The sequence below is a fragment of the Mizuhopecten yessoensis genome, unplaced genomic scaffold, assembly GCF_002113885.1.
Source record: "Mizuhopecten yessoensis strain PY_sf001 unplaced genomic scaffold, ASM211388v2 scaffold9163, whole genome shotgun sequence".
NCBI classification, from domain to species: domain Eukaryota; kingdom Metazoa; phylum Mollusca; class Bivalvia; order Pectinida; family Pectinidae; genus Mizuhopecten; species Mizuhopecten yessoensis.
In genome coordinates this window covers 13,196-34,689 of record NW_018407910.1, presented here as the reverse complement: position 1 = coordinate 34,689, position 21,494 = coordinate 13,196, and the positions used below count along the sequence as shown (strand labels likewise).

Here is a 21,494-nt window from a genome sequence, read left to right as displayed (position 1 = left end):
AAGATGGAAACTGTAAAACAAGACAGATTGAACAAATCTTACAACAAACAACAACAAACAAACATGCTCAACTTAAAACTCCTATGTCCGTAGAAGAATACCATTTATAGAAAAGTAGGTAAAGTTACTTATTTGTGGAGTATAATTGGAATAGGAATAGTAAAGTATAAAAGTATAAAGTATAAGGTCATGGCTGGTTAGATCATATAGAGATTAAAACGCCTAGATTTACCAATAAATAACTGTACATCATTAAGTAACTGTCTGTTTGTTAGTCCATCACAATCAGGACAGCCTTGTAGAAAAATGTTTGTATCAATATGGTTATGATTTCCATAATTATCAACAGAAGTAAATAAAGTAAGTCTGAGATCATTATACAATGGACATTCAAGAAAGTAATGGAAAACTGTTTCATATTCAAAAGAGCAAGCACAAGAGGGACAGTCAGTTAAATGGTCATTGAATAAATCAAAATTTAAATTGCTACATAAGTTTCTAAGTTGACAAAGAATAATGTTGGCCCGTCTATCACCTTCAGTTTTAAAAATTAAGGTTGATTCATTATCGATAATAATATCTTTATTTAGTTTGTGTTTAAAGGTTGCAAGAGTTGGGGAGTTTAAGAGATCATTATCAGTAGTGTTAGTTGTGCGGCACATTAGAGGGAGGAAACTGTCAAAATAATTGTTAGTTCTGCATATTGGTGGATTAAACAGTCTTGTTTGTCTGAGGAAATAGGGATTATTGTTTTGATTGTTAATGAAAGGATTTAAGACATCTTGTAAGTATTGAGGTGACAGCCCATGCATTATTTTATACATCATTATGTGTTTGTGTTTATTTCTTCTTGTTGACAGAGTTTCCCAACCAAGTTCATTATAAAGTTTATTATGAGATGTTCCAGATCGAAGTCCAGTAATGATTCTGGCTGCTTCTAATTGAATAGATTCTAGAAGTTCTTTAGATTGTTGAGTGCAATTATCCCATACTATGTCTGCATATTCCAAAATTGGCCTGATAAATGCTATATAAATTTTAATTAATGATTTACGATTGACTTTAGTTTTAATGTAACGAAGAATATTTAATCTACTATAAGCTTTTTCATATATATTCAGAATGTGTTGATTCCAAGATGCATCATCTTTTAAAGTCAGTCCTAAGTGTGTATGTGCTGTTGAGTCAGTGATTTGGCTGTTTTGGAAAGTTATTGGAGGGTGATGTTTGTTATGTTTTCTAGAAAATATTACAGATTTAGTTTTGGTAGGGTTGAACTTGATGTCCCATATACCTGCCCATTCACCAATGTTAGAGAGATCATTTGTCAGAACTTGTGCTGCATGTGCTGGGTTTTCATCTATAATTACATATAAGGAGGTGTCATCTGCAAAAAGCTTAATATTAGTTGAAACATTGTCAGTGATGTCATTAATATAAAGGAGAAATAGTAAAGGTCCCAGAACAGATCCCTGAGGTACCCCTGCATTTATACCCTTAAACTGTGAGTGATAACCTTCAGTGGTGACTCTTTGCAATCTATCAGAGAGATAATTTTCAAACCATAAAAGTAAATTTCCATCAATTCCATACGTTTTAAGTTTATGTAAGAGACCTTTATGCCACACCCTATCAAAAGCTTTGCTAATATCACAAAAAATAAATCTGAGCTCCTTCCCCTGGTCCATATTGCTAACAATTTCATTATAAATAAATAGTAGTTGATTAACAGTAGAATCACCTGGTATAAAGCCAGACTGGTGCTTAGTTAAGATAGAATTTTCTATTAGATAGTTGTAAAGATTTTTGAAGACAATTTTTTCCATTATTTTACTGAAACATGAGGTTATTGAGATTGGTCTATAATTTAAAACATCATTTGATGAACCCTTCCCTTTATATATAGCATTTATATTTGCTTGTTTCCATCTATTTGGTAATATTCCTGATTCAAGTGTTTTATTAAATAAAAGACAGAGGGGTAATGCAAGAGAGTTACTCAATTTTTTTACAACTTTAGGGATTACACCATCAGGGCCAGGGGGTTTATTTACATTAAGAATATTAATTTGGTCAGATACATCTTGTTCAGTGATATGAATGTTAGTTAGTGAGTATGGAGTATAGGGCTGTGCTGTCTGAGGTAATTCAAGGTCAGGGGATGACGAAGAGATATTAGTAAAGTGATTGTTAAGGATTTCTGCTTTGTCAAGAGGATGGTGAATGAATTGGTCATCATGTTCAAGAGGAGGAATAGAAGAGGATTTATTGGAGAAATTAGTAATAGATTTTGCAATTTTCCACCATTTGTCTGGGGAGACCATGTTTTCATTAAGACAATTTTCAAGTTTTTGGATATAATTTGCTTTTGCCTCACGAATCAAGTCAATAGTTTCATTCCTGAGTATACGAAATCTTTCCCAGTAGTGCGGATTATTTGTTACTTTGGCCTTTCTATGAATTCTATTACGTTGTCTCATTTTCAGCCTAATAATGTTATTCATCCATGGCTTATCATTTGGGCGTACAGTAATAACTTTGGTAGGGATGAAACTATTGACTTGTTCTATGATTGAATTAATTATGAATGAGTTAAATGCATCAGAGTCCAGATTTAATGACAAATTCAACCAATCAATATTAAGAAGAGCATTATTCATACTTTCAAAATCAGCTTCATCATATTTCAAGATAGTTTTCTTATAATTCACTTGTTTAAATACAGTAAAAGAGATTTGGGCATGAACTGATGAATGGTCACTACAGAATGGTGGTGATACATAAGTATTTTTAATTAAGTTTAGGTTGTTAGTAAAGATGACATCAATAGAAGTGGCACTAGCAGGTGTTATTTGTGTAGGTTCATTAATAAGACTAGTCAAGTTGTGCTTTATAAGGAGTCTTGATAAATGATCATTAAGCGGTACATTAAGCATATTAATATTAATATCACCTGTAAGTATAATATCCAGTGAAGTATCAGAAGCTCTAGTTAAGGTATCATCAAGTTTATCCCAGTATTCAATATTACTATCTGGTCTATATATACACCCGAGAAGAAATTTATGAGTATTAATTAAAACTTCTAACCAGAGTAATTCAACATCATCCCTTTCCAAGTCCAGCCTTCTTTTTGTTACAACAGTATTTTTATGATACACTATAACCGCACCCCCCGGACTAGTAGTTCTATCTTTTCTATGAGGAATTGGATTAAAGGGTTGTACTTGAATGTCAAAATCAGATATCAGGGGATTTAGGTGAGATTCAGTTATACATAAAATATCATTATCAGGACTGGATTGTGATTGTATAGAATGTTTATCAGGACTAGATTGTGATTGTATAGAATGTTTATCAGGACTGGATTGTGATTGTATAAAATATTTTATCAGGACTGGATTGTGATTGTACAGAATGTTTATCAGGACTGGATTGTGATTGTATAGAATATTTATCAGGACTGGATTGTGATTGTATACAATATTTTATCAGGACTGGATTGTGATTGTATAAAATATTTAACAGGACTGGATTGTGATTGTATAGAATGTTTTTCAGGACTGGATTGTGATTGTATAAAATATTTTATGAGGACTGGATTGTGATTGTATAAAATATTTTATGAGGACTGGATTGTGATTGTATAAAATATTTTATGAGGACTGGATTGTGATTGTATAAAATATTTTATGAGGACTGGATTGTGATTGTATAAAATATTTTATCAGGACTAGATTGGGATTGTATAGAATATTTATCAGGACTGGATTGTGATTGTATCCAATATTTATCAGGACTGGATTGTGATTGTATAAAAAATATTTATCAGGACTAGATTGTGATTGTATAGAATAATTATCAGGACTGGATTGTGATTGTATAAAAAATATTTATCAGGACTGGGTTGTGATTGTATAAAAAATATTTATCAGGACTAGATTGTGATTGTATAGAATATTTATCAGGACTAGATTGTGATTGTATAAAAAATATGTATCAGGACTGGATTGTGATTGTATAGAATATTTATCAGGACTGGATTGTGAATGTATAAAAAATATTTATCAGGACTGGACTGTGATTGTATAAAATATGTATCAGGACTGTGATGTTAAATAGATCGTATTGACTATCATTATCTCTCTACAGTGGGTGAGGTGTGGAATATTGTTTTAACATGACTGGTTGCTGCCTCTTTCTTGTTGTCGCGGTCAATTTACCATTGAGGGGTTGTGTGACAGATAAATATATCATGCCTAAGTGGTTGACAGCGTTTGTGTTATAACATACAGAGTTTATCACAAATGAATCCTGTTCACGCGATCCTGATCACTATAGCATATTTCTGATTCTTGTCCTAAGTGCAGAATAGAAAGCTGGAACTCAATTAATAGCTTGAGAATTATTTGGGTGTTGGACGGGGAACAGATATGGACCAGCTTTAATGTTAATGTGCGGGGTGGAGAAATGTCAGCTAGTCATTAATCACACCGCTTGGCTATTGAACATTAATCACACCGCTTGGCTATTGAATTCTAACGATGTGAAATTCAAAGATGAAAGAACTGTACATAATTTCAATTAACATTTTTAATAACATCTTTTCAAAATTATTGAATATCGTTTTGCTATTATTGATATTTCTGATATCAATACAAATATTTCATCCAATCTTTTTTAAAAATCAATGTGTTTTCTGCAATCTTTAAAAACTGTTCTGAATAAAAATTATTGTGCATTCTTTACAAAGTTGATTTTGATAAAAAAAAACTCACTTGTGTTTAATCGTTTTGATGTAAAATGTATGGTTTGTAATATAGGCTACTCTCGTTAACATACAAATGGAGGTCTATGGTAATTAACAACCATCAAAAATACATCAAGCAACTTAAGTCTAAACTTATTCATCACCAAATCTTTCATGTGTTTTTTGTCAACAGTTGTACAGACTGGGTCCAGGTAACCCTGATGACACACAGACAGACATGTACTGATCATGAACTACCTTTGTAGAAACAGATTAATGAGCTATTCACCCTCTTCAGGTTGATCATTACAGGAATAATCTTCTGTATCATTTCCAAGGTGGTTCTTTGTGAAAGCAGTAATTTATCATTTGTATCTTTCGTTTTTAATGAAAAACAGTTTTACCGGGTGCACACTGTCAAATAAATGGAATGTATTGAAATGAAAATCAGGATATTTTTTATTTAAGTACGGTAGTAGACATATTCATACTTATATAGCACACCACCTAATTGAGTCATGTTATTGAATGTTTTACATTTTAACCACATAATGTTATTTATTAAATAAATGAATCACCATTAACAGTGATTGACATTCTTTAACCCTATATTATTACAAAGTCTTTAATTCTCTAGCTCCTTATCAGCCCCACTGTAAACTGTACAGTCTGTGTTCAATGTTAGATTATAAACCTCTACAGCCTGTAGGACTGTTAATATTAAACACAAGTAAGCACTGCATCCTTATACTTCTTCTTCCATCTCACAGTTTTACTCAATCAATTTACTCCATTCTGTATCTTTATACTTATCTTTTAGAATTGTTGCTTTTCTGGTCACCATTTCAATGTTAGGGTCACATATATATGCTATACTCTAATCATACTTTGCTGCTCAGTCTCAAAGCCTATTCATGAAGATAATACTGTATAGCCAATGAAGCTACGTAGTCAAGCCATTCTAACTATCAAAGTCTCTACAATGTAGTTCCTGAGCCACCTTATGTTCACAGACATCATACCTATACTATTCATAACCCGTCTTCTTCTGATGATATGGTACTCATGAACCACCATACTTTTATTACAAGTTCATGCTCACATCTATTTATGTGAACCGGAAATACTCTTAGCTAATTCCTGGTTATCTCCCCTTAGTAATCCCTAGTTAACTCCCCTTAGTGAGAAATACACCTGTATCAGATTACATTTGGATCAGGTCAGAGTGAAAGATGAGTTTGAGAGTTTACCATTTCCGCTAGGTTTACGAGCATTTATCTGTTAAAACTTAACAGAAATTTCTTTGGGTTTTTTCTGAGGTAATCTTAAGCTTTTCTTGTGTTGAAAAGATAAAAAAAGGAAGCTAGTTTTAGCTGATGAGATGAAGCTGATGGGGACATGGTGGCCATTACTTATCATTGGTTGCGGTAGGATGGGGATAGTGCTGTAGTAGTCGGGCTTCCCGACACCTTGCTCAGCCCAGAGGCTGGTTTATGACGGATGTACCCGCCGAGGTGATCCTCCCGTGTACCTAGCTGATCCTGATGTATGACATCAGTGCGATTAGCTACTGCACAACATCGGCTTCCTAAGCTTCCTTTAATATTTCCGCCTCCGATACTGCATCGCGAAAGTCAACAATTCCTGGATGATTAAATGATGCCGTAGCCAAACTAGGGGGACTAGCAGAGTGGAGACATGGCAAATATTCTGTTTTTGAGGAATGAGTCTAGTCGGGCTCTGCTGGCTGAGCATGACCAGTGACAAACATGTTGTAGACCTTAGTGCCCACCGTCACACAGATTAATGGGTATTGTGTCACAGTCGGTTTCAGCTGATATTACATACAAGGGAGACAACTCATCGGTTAGTAATTTAGTCAGGACTGGATTTGTAATGATGAATGGATAGCACTGGGTGTGTCTACTAAGGTGATAGAAATTGCTTGACGTGAAATGTTGCTGTCGACAGTTTACTTTATTGTTATGAGACATCAAAAGTTGACTGTTTGATCTTTGTTTTATGGTATTTTGACATCTTATGTTGACTATATATGGTTTATTTTAATAAGGAGAAATATTTAACACACTTAACCATCATATTCTATATGTAATATATGTAACATTGGACAACTAAATACCAAATCTATGTAGACCGGTAATTTGGTAAGCTACATCTATGTAGACCGGTAATTTGGTAAGCTACATCTATGTAGACTGGTAATTTGGTAAGCTACATCTATGAAGACTGGTAGTTTGGTAAGCTACATCTATGTAGACTGGTAATTTGATAAGTTACATCTATGTAGACTGGTAATTTGGTAAGCTACATCTATGTAGACTGGTAATTTGGTAAGCTACATCTATGAAGACGGGTAGTTTGGTAAGCTACATCTATGTAGACTGGTAATTTGGTAAGCTACATCTATGTAGACTGGTAATTTGATAAGTTACATCTATGTAGACTGTTAATTTGGTAAGTTATGTAGACTGGTAATTTGGTAAGTTACCACTCTGATTCTGAGGTTACTGGTACAACTAAATACCAAACCTTTGTAGACTGGTAATTTGATAAGTTACATCTATGTAGACTGTTAATTTGGTAAGTTATGTAGACTGGTAATTTGGTAAGTTACCACTCTGATTCTGAGGTTACTGGTACAACTAAATACCAAATCTTTGTAGACCGGTAATTTGGTAAGCTACATCTATGTAGACTGGTAATTTGATAAGTTACATATATGTAGGCGGTTAATTTGGTAAGCTACATCTATGTAGACTGGTAATTTGGTAAGTTACCACTCTGATTCTGAGGTTACTGGTACAACTAAATACCAAATCTTTGTAGACTGGTAATTTGATAAGTTACATCTATGTAGATTGTTAATTTGGTAAGTTATGTAGACTGGTAATTTGGTAAGTTACATCTCTGATTCTCAGGTTACTGGTACTTTTAATGGTACCTTGATGATCAGGAGCTTTAGGATATTTCCAAAGAAGTATTTCTCATTTCTAGACAAAAGAAAAATGAAAGGTTATCTGTACTTGGGGCCCCCTGCCCTGTGTTTCCTCTTTATACATGATTGGTAATGTTCAGCCATTTTCTTTCTTTGAGCTTTGTACAAGAATGTGCTTGGCGTGTAGATAAGTGTTTGGACCTGCTCTTACTATGAAATTTTATAATTCCATTCTTATTGCTTTCACAGAATTCTGAATTCAATTTCATGAGTAATTTATTGAGTATGAAAATAGATAACAGTAGCGACAGATTGTTGTAAAGTGTTCTTCCTAACAGCTTATTGTACACAAGAATAATTCATGTCTAAAAAGAACCTATGAAATACTGCTCACCAGGCTAACACACCTCAGTAGGCCAGAGAAATGGCAATTACCATTACAAATTAGTCTTGATTGAGGATATTGTTTTTGTTGTGATATTATGGACATAACAATATACCACAGCATCCTAACACACAAAGGGAAAATAGGAAATTATAAGTGTTAAATAAAAGTGTGACAGGAACTGAGGAAATTCCAAAACATATTGATGATTCAGAATCACAACATGTACTTATTTAGGAATTATTATTCATGTTGATTTCAGGGGTGAAACACCTGGAAATGGGACATAACTCTGTTGTTAGAAAAAGGTTAAAGATAGATACATACTATATATTACTTACCTCTGTTAGAAAACTGTCTTTTAGATAATGCATATTGGTTTCACATAAATAGTAAACCATTTATTACCCCGAAATAAGAAAACTGAATTGCATGTTGACATTTGACAGCTCATACAAAAATTATATATTCTTTTGTGTAAGTCCAGTTGGGATTATTTACAAGATTTAGTTCTTTGTTGACATTCTCTAGTGGATGACTGTAAGATGTTGTTCTTTGTTGACATTCTCTAGTGGATGACTGTAAGATTTAGTTCTTTGTTGACATTCTCTAGTTTATGACTGTAAGATGTAGTTCTTTGTTGACATTCTCTAGTGGATGACTGTAAGATTTAGTTTGTAATATTGTAAAAGGTAATGCTTTTGATTAGTAAAGGTACATGAAACATCCAACCCACTAAAGCACAGTTTTGTTTTAACTCCCTTGAAAATAAACTCATCATAGACACGTTGATTTACATATTTTAGAAATATTACGTAATATGTAAAAGATACGGAAATGACAAATGATGAGATTTTTTGTTCACATTTAAAGGTATTTTAGGTACACAAACAACTTCATACACAATGAGCTAGGACACTGATTTCTGTTGTGCAAACCCTATATATGGACAGTTTTACTAAAAAGATACTAATTTTGTTAGGTTGATTTGTGTAAGTTAATAGCTATATCCACACATGGGCCCAATGAGATTAGTGCTTACAAGAATGGTGGGCTTATACTTAACCTGAGGCCCAGTTATTCAGGTTCTGTCATGACAGGTGGGGGGGGGGGCTTATTGTCGGGCATGGGCTTATTGTCAAGCATGGGCCAAAGTATTTAGGTGCTGACAAAGGAGTTGGCTGAGTATTGACCAAACTATTCAGCTTCTGACAGGGTGTATTTAACTCCATGGTGACTTAGTTGCTACCATTTTGTTTTAGAAATTTTAATTTAGATCCTTTATCTTTAATTATCTCTTTGAATATTTATCATGAGTTGAGCATCACCAAACTCCCATAGTTTTTTTCTACTGAATTTCTGTCCCTCAACACCAAAGTTGTCTTTTCTACTTTTTTGTAACTTTCCAGAGCATTTCCTCCTGTTGGCTTGTCTACACTGCGTCCCCAAGATACCAGAGTTTTCTCGTTGCCAGAAAACTTTGTGAGATGCACATTTGTGTAATGATTTTGGATTCCTTGCCTTTCAAGTCTGCCGTTGCCATTTTTCACTGAAATCTATGAGCTTTAGAATTCTTGATATCTCCTGTAAGACTTGTGCAATTAGGGCCAGGATTCCATTGGAAAAGGATTAAAGATTCCATGCATTGTGCATTTGGACAGAGTTGGGTAATTACAGGCGCTCCTGAGCCTTTCTTTCTAAATCACCATTTGAAAACATGGCTGTTGTCAACCCCATGGGGTCTATAGGCCTACACACATTAAGGATTGTATCACCGATATAGGCCCACCAAGCCAAGAATGAGTAGTCCAACTGTCAAATCACTCCTATGGAAGGTGTGTTCATGGAGAAACCCGGTTTCAAAGACTGTGTGTTATGTCTTTTTTCTAGTTGAGTATGTTTGAGAAATACATTACTGTTTTCAATGATAAACTTTTCTCCAATCTACCTGTCACTGCAGATCTTTACAGCATGCTACATTACACCAAACACCACAGCACACAAAATAGTACACCAAACACCACAGCACACAAAATAGTACACCAAACACTACAGCACACAAAATAGTACACCAAACACTACAGAACACAAAATAGTACACCAAATACTACAGCACACAAAATAGTACACCAAACACTACAGCACACAAAATAGTACACCAAACACTACAGCACACAAAATAATACACAAAACACCACAGCACACAAAATAGTACACAAAACACTACAGCACACAAAATAGTACACAAAACACAACAGCACACAAAATAGTACACCAAACACTACAGCACACAAAATAGTACACAAATCACCACAGCACAAAAAATAGTACACAAATCACCACAGCACACAAAAATAGTACACAAATCACAACAGCACACAAAGTAGTACACCAAACACAACAGCACACAAAAAACTACACCAAACACTACAGCGCACAATATAGTACACGAAATACAACAGCACACCAAATAGTACACCAAACTCTACAGCACACAAAATAATACCCAAAACACCACAGCACACAAAATAGTACACCAAACACTACAGCACACAATATAGTACACCAAATACAACAGCACACAAAATAGTACACCAAACACTACAGCACACAAAATAATACACAAAACACCACAGCACACAAAATAGTACACCAACCACTACAGTACACAAAATAGTACACCAAACACTACAGCACATAGAATAGTACACCAATCACCACAGCACACAAAATAGTACACCAATCACCACAGCACACAAAAAAGTACACCAAACACCACAGCACACAAAATAGTACACCAACCACTACAGTACACGAAATAGTACACCAAACACTACAGCACAAAACATAGTACAACAAACACCAAAGCACACAAAATAGTTCACAAAACACCACAGCACACAAAATAGTACACCAATCACCACAGCACACAAAATAGAACACCAATCACCACAGCACACAAAATAGTACATCAATCACCACAGCACACAAAATAGTACATCAATCACCACAGCACACAAAATAGTACATCAATCACCACAGCACACAAAATAGTACACCAAACACTCCAGCACACAAAAAAGTACACCAAACACCACAGCACACAAAATAGTACACCAAACACTACAGCACAAAACATAGTACAACAAACACCTAAGCACACAAAATAGTTCACAAAACACCACAGCACACAAAATAGTACACCAAACACTACAGCACACAAAATAGTACACCAAACACTACAGCACACAAAATAGTACACCAAACACTACAGCACACAAAATAGTACACCAAACACTACAGCACACAAAATAGTACACCAAACACCACAGCACACAAAATAGTACACCAAACACTACAGCACACAAAATAGTACACCAAACACTACAGCACACAAAATAGTACACCAAACACCACAGCACACAAAATAGTACACCAAACACTACAGCACACAAAATAGTACACCAAACACTACAGCACACAAAATAGTACACCAAACACTACAGCACACAAAATAGTACACCAAACACCACAGCACACAAAATAGTACACCAAACACTACAGCACACAAAATAGTACACCAATCACCACAGCACACAAAATAGTACACCAAACACTACAGCACACAAAATAGTACACCAAACACCACAGCACACAAAATAGTACACCAAACACTACAGCACACAAAATAGTACACCAAACACTACAGCACACAAAATAGTACACCAAACACTACAGCACACAAAATAGTACACCAAACACCACAGCACACAAAATAGTACACCAAACACTACAGCACACAAAATAGTACACCAAACACTACAGCACACAAAATAGTACACCAAACACCACAGCACACAAAATAGTACACCAAACACTACAGCACACAAAATAGTACACCAAACACTACAGCACACAAAATAGTACACCAAACACCACAGCACACAAAATAGTACACCAAACACTACAGCACACAAAATAGTACACCAAACACTACAGCACACAAAATAGTACACCAAACACAACAGCACACAAAATAGTACACATATCACCACAGCACACAATATAATACACCAAACACAACAGCACACAAAATAGTACACCAAACACTACAGCACACAAAATAGTACACCAATCACCACAGCACACAAAATAATACACCAAACACCACAGCACACAAAATAGTACACCAAACACCACAGCACACAAAATAGTACACCAATCACTACAGCCCCAAAAAAAAAGATAAAAAAACCATTGCATATATAACAAATTGGTAATAGAAGGAAAACATTTAATTATAGCACTCCTTGTAAAATTGTTTATAATAAACACCAGGTCACAGTTGCTCTGAAATGTGTTATTTATGACTTATAGTACTAAATGCATTCACATAAAATCAATTAAAGATAAAATGCAAATATTAAGTAACTGAAATAACTGCAAATTATAACAAAATACTAAGTGAGCAAGAAGCATAATAAAAACAGGCACGAAAACATGTTCAAAAGTTGTACCAAAACTACAGGGAAGGCGCCATAAGAAATGAGACATAGGAAATAAATGGCAGCATTAACAAACTATAAGGAAAGCAGCATGAGGAAATATGCATCCAAACAATACAGAAGGCAATATGAGACAGGGAACCACCGGCATCAAAACAATACAGAAGGCAGTATGAGGCAAGGAACCAGGCATCAAAACAATACAGAAGGTAGTATGAGACAGGGAACCAGGCATCCAAACAATACAGAAGGCAGTATGAGACAGGGAACCAGGCATCAAAACAATACAGAAGGCAGTATGAGGCAAGGAACCAGGCCTCCAAACAATACAGAAGGCAGTATGAGACAGGGAACCAGGCATCAAAACAATACAGAAGGCAGTATGAGGCAAGGAATCAGGCATCAAAACAATAAAGAAGGCAGTATGAGACAGGGAACCAGGCATCTAAACAATACAGAAGGCAATATAAGGCAAGGAACCAGGCATCAAAACAATACAGAAGGCAATATGAGGCAAGGAACCAGGCCTCCAAACAATACAGAAGGCAGTATGAGACAGGGAACCAGGCATCAAAACAATACAGAAGGCAGTATGAGGCAAGGAATCAGGCATCAAAACAATAAAGAAGGCAGTATGAGACAGGGAACCAGGCATCTAAACAATACAGAAGGCAATATAAGGCAAGGAACCAGGCATCAAAACAATACAGAAGGCAATATGAGGCAAGGAACCAGGCATCCAAACAATACAGAAGGCAGTATGAGACAGGGAACCAGGCATCCAAACAATACAGAAGGCAGTATGAGGCAATGAACCAGGCACCAAAACAATACAGAAGGCAGTATGAGGCAATGAACCAGGCACCAAAACAATACAGAAGGCAGTATGAGGCAAGGAATCAGGCATCAAAACAATACAGAAGGCAATATAAGGCAAGGAACCAGGCATCAAAACAATAAAGAAGGCAGTATGAGACAGGAAACCAGGCATCTAAACAATACAGAAGGCAATATAAGGCAAGGAACCAGGCATCAAAACAATACAGAAGGCAGTATGAGGCAATGAACCAGGCATCAAAACAATACAGAAGGCAGTATGAGTCAAGGAACCAGGCATCAAAACAATACAGAAGGCAGTATGAGGCTAGGAACCAGGCATCCAAACAATGACAGAAGGCAGTATGAGACAAGAAACAAGGCATCAAAACAATACAGAAGGCAGTATAAGACAGGGAACCAGGCATCATAACAATACAGAAGGCAGTACGAGGCAAGGAACCAGGCATGCAAACAATACAGAAGGCAGTACGATGCAAGGAACCAGGCAGCCTAACAATACAGAAGGCAGTAGGAGGCAAGGAACCAGGCATGGAAACAATACAGAAGGCAGTATGAGGCTAGGAACCAGGCATCCAAACAATGACAGAAGGCAGTATGAGACAGAGAACCAGGCATCGAAACAATACAGAAGGCAGTATGAGGCAAGGAACCAGGCATCAAAACAATACAGAAGGCAGTAGGAGGCAAGGAACCAGGCATCGAAACAATACAGAAGGCAGTATGAGTCAGGGAACCAGGCATCAGAACAATACAGAAGGCAATATGAGGCAAGGAACCAGGCATCCAAACAATACAGAAGGCAGTATGAGACAAGGAACCAGGCATCATAACAATACAGAAGTCAACATGAGGCAAGGAACCAGGCATCCAAACAATACAGAAGGCAGTGTGAGAAAGGGAACCAGGCATCAAAACAATACAGAAGGCAGTATGAGGCAAGGAACCAGGCATCAAAACAATACAGAAGGCAGTATGAGGCAGGGAACCAGGCATCAGAACAATACAGAAGGCAATATGAGGCAAGGAGCCAGGCATCCAAACAATACAGAAGGCAGTATGGGACAAGGAACCAGGCATCATAACAATACAGAAGTCAGCATGAGGCAAGGAACCAGGCATCCAAACAATACAGAAGGCAGTATGAGACAGAAAACAAGGCATCAAAACAATACAGAAGGCAGTATGAGACAGGGAACCAGGCATCCAAACAATACAGAAGGCAGTATGGGACAGGGAACCAGGCATCAAAACAATACAGAAGGCAGTATGAGGCGAGGAACCAGGCATCCAAACAATACAGAAGGCAGTATGAGGCAAGGAACGAGGCATCAAAACAATACAGAAGGCAGTATGAGGCAGGGAACCAGGCATCAAAACAATACAGAAGGCAATATAAGGCAAGGAACCAGGCATCCAAACAATACAGAAGGCAGTATGAGGCAAGGAACGAGGCATCAAAACAATACAGAAGGCAGTATGATGCAGGGAACCAGGCATCAAAACAATACAGAAGGCAGTATGAGACAGGGAACCAGGCATCAAAACAATACAGAAGGCAGTATGAGGCAAGGAACCAGCAAAACATGGGACATGATAAAATATCATTGACAGACTGTAGCAGGAGGCATCGAGACATAAGGAAAGCAACATAGTGAAGGGTACATGAATACAGGAAACATAAACGAAAATTGGAAAGTAACAGGGAGCTAGAAAACATAAGAAGTACGTAAAGTTATAGGGAGCCAGGAGACATGAAAAAAATGGAAAGTAATACGGAGCCAGGCAACATAAGAAATATGGAAAGTGATATGGAGCCAAGAAACATAAGAAATATGGAAAGTGATATGGAACCAGGAAAGATAAGAAATACGGAAAGTAATATGGAGCCAGGAAACATAAGAAATATGGAAAGATATATGGAGCCAGGAAACATAAGAAAAACAGAAAGTAATATGGAGCCAGGAAACATAAGAAATATGGAAAGTGATATGGAGCCAAGAAACATAAGAAATATGGAAAGTGATATGGAACCAGGAAAGATAAGAAATACGGAAAGATATATGGAGCCAGGAAACATAAGAAATACAGAAAGTAATATGGAGCCAGGAAACATAAGAAATACGGAAAGTAATATGGAGCCAGGAGACATAAGAAATACGGAAAGTAATATGGAGCCAGGAAACATAAGAAATACGGAAAGTAATGTGGAGCCAGGAAACATAAGAAATATGGAAAGTAATATGGAGCCAGGAAACATCAAACAACAGGGAAGGCAGCATTAACAAGACAACATAAACAATTTTCAGAAGGTTAAATAAGCAATGACATATCTGAAAAAAATCAAAGAGAAGATTTAACAAACCGCCAAGTAATAATAAAGACAACATGAATTTCAAAAAAAAAGAAAAACCAGAATCCTGTATATCTTTTAAGATCACCTGGTCCAATAGACAGGTGACAGTCATCATACTCTATTAGGCTAATAACTTCCATGGATGGAGTCCATCAAAGTTTGAAAACAAATGACCTTGACCCACTTTCAAGGTCACAGTGGTCAAATATATATAAAAAAAAAAAACATCATTCAGCTTCTTACCTTTGATGAAGCCAGGCAAAGTTTACAATAAACATGACCTTGATATACTTTCAAGGTCACATAGATCAAAAACTTCAAAAGACTTCTGAAGACTGAAATGTCTAGAATCATGATATATTGCTGGGAAGAAATTAAAAGTGACTTTTACCTAAATAGGTCACAGATGTCAAATGTCAAAAACTTCAAATATCTTCATCTGAAAAACCAAAAGGCATACAGTCATAATATTAAACAAATAGACTCATATGATTAACATGGATAAAGACAGCAAAATAAATATGACATTTATTTAATTTCAAGTTCACAAGGTTCAATTATTTCAGAACCTTCAAGCAACTTCTCCTGGAGATTCAAAAGTCAAGCTTCCTTGTGTGGATCACATCAAAAGTCAAACTTCCTTGTGTGGATCACATCAAAAGTCAAGCTTCCTTGTGTGGGTCACATCAAAACTCAAGCTTCCTTGTGTGGATCACATCACAAGTCAAGCTGCCTTGTGTGGATCACATCACAAGTCAAGCTTCCTTGTGTGGATCACATCAAAAGTCAAGCTTCCTTGTGTGGATCACATCAAAACTCAAGCTTCCTTGTGTGGATCACATCACAAGTCAAGCTTCCTTGTGTGGATCACATCAAAGGTCAAGCTTCCTTGTGTGGATCACATCAAAAGTCAAGCTTTGTTGTGTGGATCACATCAAAAGTCAAGCTTCCTTGTGTGGATCACATCAATGGTCAAGCTTCATTGTGTGGATCACATCACAAGTCAAGCTTCCTTGTGTGGATCACATCAAAAGTCAAGCTTCTTTTTGTGGATCACATCAAAAGTCAAGCTTCCTTGTGTGGATCACATCAAAAGTCTAGCTTCCTTGTATGGATCACATCAAAAGTCAAGCTTCTTTTTGTGGATCACATCAAAAGTCAAGCTTCCTTGTGTGGATCACATCAAAAGTCAAGCTTCCTTGTGTGGATCACATCAAAAGTCAAGCTTCCTTGTGTGGATCACATCAAAAGTCAAGCTTCCTTGTGTGGATCACATCAAAAGTCAAGCTTCCTTGTGTGGATCACATCAAAAGTCAAGCTTCCTTGTGTGGATCACATCAAAAGTCAAGCTTCCTTGTGTGGATCACATCAAAAGTCAAGCTTCCTTGTGTGGATCACATCAAAAGTCAAGCTTCCTTGTGTGGATCACATCAAAAGTCAAGCTTCCTTGTGTGGATCACATCAAAAGTCAAGCTTCCTTGTGTGGATCACATCAAAGGTCAAGCTTCCTTGTGTGGATCACATCAAAAGTCAAGCTTCCTTGTGTGGATCACATCAAAAGTCTAGCTTCCTTGTGTGGATCACATCAAAGTTTGCAATAAAGAAATGAAAATGACCTTGACTGTGCTTTCTATGTCACAGGGAATAATTATGTCAAAAACTTCAAACATCTCCTGAAGAACCAAAAGGCTTTAAGTCATGATATTATGCTTGAAGTTTCCTGGGATGGAGCCTGCAATAGTTTGTTAAATAAATATGACATTGACTTAGTTTCAATAATGCAAGGTTTGAATATGTCAAAAACTTAAACAGCTTCTTCTGAAAACCGAAAGTTCTAGAATCATGATAAACTGGCCCTGACTCTGAATTTTACACTTCTGATAAAACTGTATGATGTTCAACAGGTTTTAACTTCTGATTAAACTGTATGATGTTCAACAGGTTTTCACTTCTGATAAAACTGTATGATGTTCAACAGGTTTTAATTTGAAAATAAAATTCCAGGTGAGCTATTATTACCCCTAGGCCTCTTGTTTAGGCCTAACACTGCAATTTCTGATAAACGAAGAGTTTTCAGTAATCAGTGTCAATGGTTGTCATGGTGAGGAGATTTCTGGGTGGCATTTACTGGATAGAGTGGTGGGGTCATGGAGTACGTACGTTAAAGCTCGTAAATATGACTTTTGACAAATGAAAAATTTCACTCACAGTTCAGGGTATTGCTGATTTTCAAAAGCTCAGAACTTTTAAGTTTTGTGTAGTCTGCATTTCTCATTATTTTGTGGAGATTGCGTTTTTGTGTCTGATGAGAAAAATATGTTGTCGCCATCGAATTGGGGATATTAAATTGATATAAATGCACTTCACTGTGAATTAATTCAACATTTATCATTTTCAAGGTGAGAGCAATCTCAATTAAGTTACCATTACTATTGTAAATCTTTATACACAAACGGCAAACCCTCATACTCATTCAATTGTCAAAATAAATGACAAAATATCCTGAAGAGAACTCAAGACTTTGAAGTGTTGTAGAAAGTCAGTATCTGTTGTCAAATCTGTGCCCACCACTAATTACAGGCAATCTTTCACCCTCAGAATATTATACTTCCTGGAGCAATAAATTAAAATCATTTGATTTTTATTTCATTCTATTTCAGTGGAGTACAGAGCTGATGCTGGTTATGTGTGTGTAGAAGGGCTGTGATTTATATACCTTATCTTGGTATAGTAATATGTTCTCTTTTGTGACATCATGTATCAGTAGCCTAACGTACTTTATTTTAGTTATTACCCTGTATATCATACAGACTTGGTAAACGTTACTGTTACTAATAACAAGGAGGCAGGATATCATTAAATGAGATCATTGTTGTTTTTTCTAGAATTACATTTGATGAGAAGTCTAGCTAAGTAATAACTAATAAATTAAGGAATAAGACAAATTTGATAGATGGTATATAGACAGTTTGGTTAAAAACTAGCCTGTACATATCAAACACCTGAGGACAGTAAGGAGTTCACACCTGTCTATGTGGTCAGGTGCGAATGTTACCTCGGGCAACCAGAAATATAGGAGGAATTTTGTAAACATGTACCTAGATTTGACTTAGTCATATTTCCGTCACAGATAAGTGATAATTAGGGTAAAAATAAGTGATATTTGATGTAATTAACAATGTGGGTCCTGGTAAGTAATAGTTTAGGTACAATGTATGTAGGATAATACTTTAGATATAGGTAAGCTATAATTAAGGTATGTCAAACTTTAGATACAGGTAAGTAATATTTTAGGTACAATATATGTAGGATATAATACTTTAGATATAGGTAAGCTATAATTAAGGTATGTCAAACTTTAGATACAGGTAAGTAATACGTTAGGTACAAATAAATAATACTTAGGCACCGATAAGTAATACTTCAGATGCAGGTCTAATAATTTAGGTACAGATAGATAATACTTTAGATGCAGGTATAATAATTTAGGTACAGATAAATAGTACAGTTGTGGGATCGCACAACGTTACACGATTTGCGGTGTGCGCACGATGTGTGCACGGTGTGTGAACGGTGTGTGCACGATGGGCGAACGATAAAAAGCTGGATGATCATTGCGTGCGCACAGATGTGCGCACGATGGACAGCCGTTGTGCGATAACAATTGTGGTCGGTGTAAATTGAGGAATGCCTTAACAATTTATACGGTTTCATGTTTAAACATATAAACTTGATGTTTACGTATGTTTCTATATTCTATCGACATATATAAACTTATCTTTCTGTCTATATTCTTATATTTAGAAATTGTGTTTTCTGTGATTTTAAACAAACTTATTCGACACATGTAAAATTACAACACAATCCCGTATACAGGTAAACATAACCAATTTCTACATGTACCTGGACTGTAGTTTTCTCCCCGACTGGGGCACTTACGTAAATCGTCGGGTGAGGCCGTGGAAATCCAGGTGAAGGGGATCGAGCTATAGGCAAACGAATGCAAATAACAAATACTATTCATTACGGTCAAACAGTATCGCATATCAGCTCTGTGTGTCAGGCACTGGTCAGGTAAAACTCTGGACACTCATCAAATTGTTATTTACCTGTTCTGTTACCTTGGAGGCAAACCCATTCTTGACAGCCTTACGGTCGCTGTAATACTGTGTAACACGCATTGTGAAATTGTATAATCTTGATTATTGTGATGAGAAATTACAGATATATACACAGTGTACATTATCGCATACAAGCCTTCCGTAATTTTGTCATTCTGTATTTTTGATCTACAAATGATACCAAATCGCACAGTTGTGCGGAGAGAAGCGCACAACGGGGCGAACGATTGCTTAATCGCACAGTTGTGCGCACCAGGTGTGGACGATGTGCGGACGGTGTATGAATGATGTATGCACGGTATTTTTGGTGCGTTGTCCGGTCCCACAACTGTACATTAGATACAGGTTTATTAAAAAAGTAACGGATAAATAGTATTTTAGATGTAGGTATAATAATATAGCTACAGATTAGCAATAATTCAAGTTCATTGATTTTGCAATTTGCAGTATTCATTATGTACTTAAATCAAAGAAAGTAATTAGGTTCCTATGAAATGTATGTAAGTTTGTAATTAGAGAAATATTGATGAGTATAGGATAGTAGAGATATGTGATGAAAGCCTGCACTTTTCATTGTTTACTCAGGCTCAGTGACATGTTTGACTAACTCAGGTCCCCCAGTGCTCCGTAAATCACTCCCATCGCCATCGGCATATTAATCTACGATATTTACACTTGACTCTGCTTTATCATTAATTGTTCCATGATTAGAGAAATATTTCCCACAGATTGCATTGCATGGTAGAGCGCCATTTAGGCGTCATCACACAACTTTACCTATCACTAAAGACATGCCACTCACAATACTCAGTAGGCTGCTGATACTGTTATATTACCATGCTTGATTACCTTTTCACCTTTCATTGCCCAGGTGTGACATGATTTAACTGTGTGAAATCATTGCTTTTCAAGGTTATGGTTGTTCACTGTCAGGAGAGGAAGATAGGAAATGTGGTTCCTATGTTTGTGGTAATATACGCTGTTTGATGGAAGGGAAGATTTTGCTGTAATTATTTAGAGTTTTGACTCACTTCCTTCTTGGATTCTGTGAAAATTATTCAAATTTTGGTGGTTGGTTATGAAACAACACTATTCATTGTTTAATAACAATACATTCCTGGATAATAATACATCAAACTATGTGTGTGCAGCAAACTTCCAAAACTCAAAGTTTATAAGCTGTGTGTTAGTTGTCTTCATCAAATTAGCTTTGTCCAATAAGGGTGCATGCATTTAACTGGCATAATGTGAAATAAAAATGAGTCATTACATGATTAGTGCTTGCACATGCACAGGAACATCTTAATTTGAATAATGGAATGGTCTAGGTCATGTTGAATTGAAGGAACTAAGTAGACACAACATTGTACATTCAATTATATTTTCATGTGGTAGAATAGATATAATCAACATATGTTTGTATATTATTATAGAATATATAACGCAGAAATCAAAATTGTTGGCTATATCATTAACTCGGGACGAAGCATATCATCCATTAGTTAATGTTTTTTTCCCAACATTATCTCATTTTCTCACCCTCATTATATTTCGGGGGGGGGGGGGGGGGGGGGGGGTTTTTTT

At 36.1% G+C, this 21,494-nt stretch overlaps 2 protein-coding genes across 2 annotated transcripts; both read left to right on the top strand.

Annotated features, from left to right (window-relative positions):
* Positions 1 to 12,687: 12,687 nt before the first annotated feature.
* Positions 12,688 to 13,410, top strand: LOC110457510 (uncharacterized protein DDB_G0290685-like). The gene has a single exon (XM_021508823.1). It carries the CDS (start codon positions 12,688 to 12,690, stop codon positions 13,408 to 13,410), a length of 723 nt encoding a protein of 240 aa, XP_021364498.1.
* Positions 13,411 to 14,015: 605 nt separating this feature from the next.
* LOC110457509 (GATA zinc finger domain-containing protein 14-like) lies at positions 14,016 to 15,044 on the top strand. Its single transcript, XM_021508822.1, has one exon. It carries the CDS (start codon positions 14,016 to 14,018, stop codon positions 15,042 to 15,044), a length of 1,029 nt encoding a protein of 342 aa, XP_021364497.1.
* Positions 15,045 to 21,494: the final 6,450 nt, after the last annotated feature.

Coding starts and splice junctions, on each gene's coding strand:
- LOC110457510 (XM_021508823.1), top strand. CDS start 12,688: ATGAGGAAATATGCATCCAAACAATACAGAAGGCAATATGAGACAGGG.
- LOC110457509 (XM_021508822.1), top strand. CDS start 14,016: ATGACAGAAGGCAGTATGAGACAGAGAACCAGGCATCGAAACAATACA.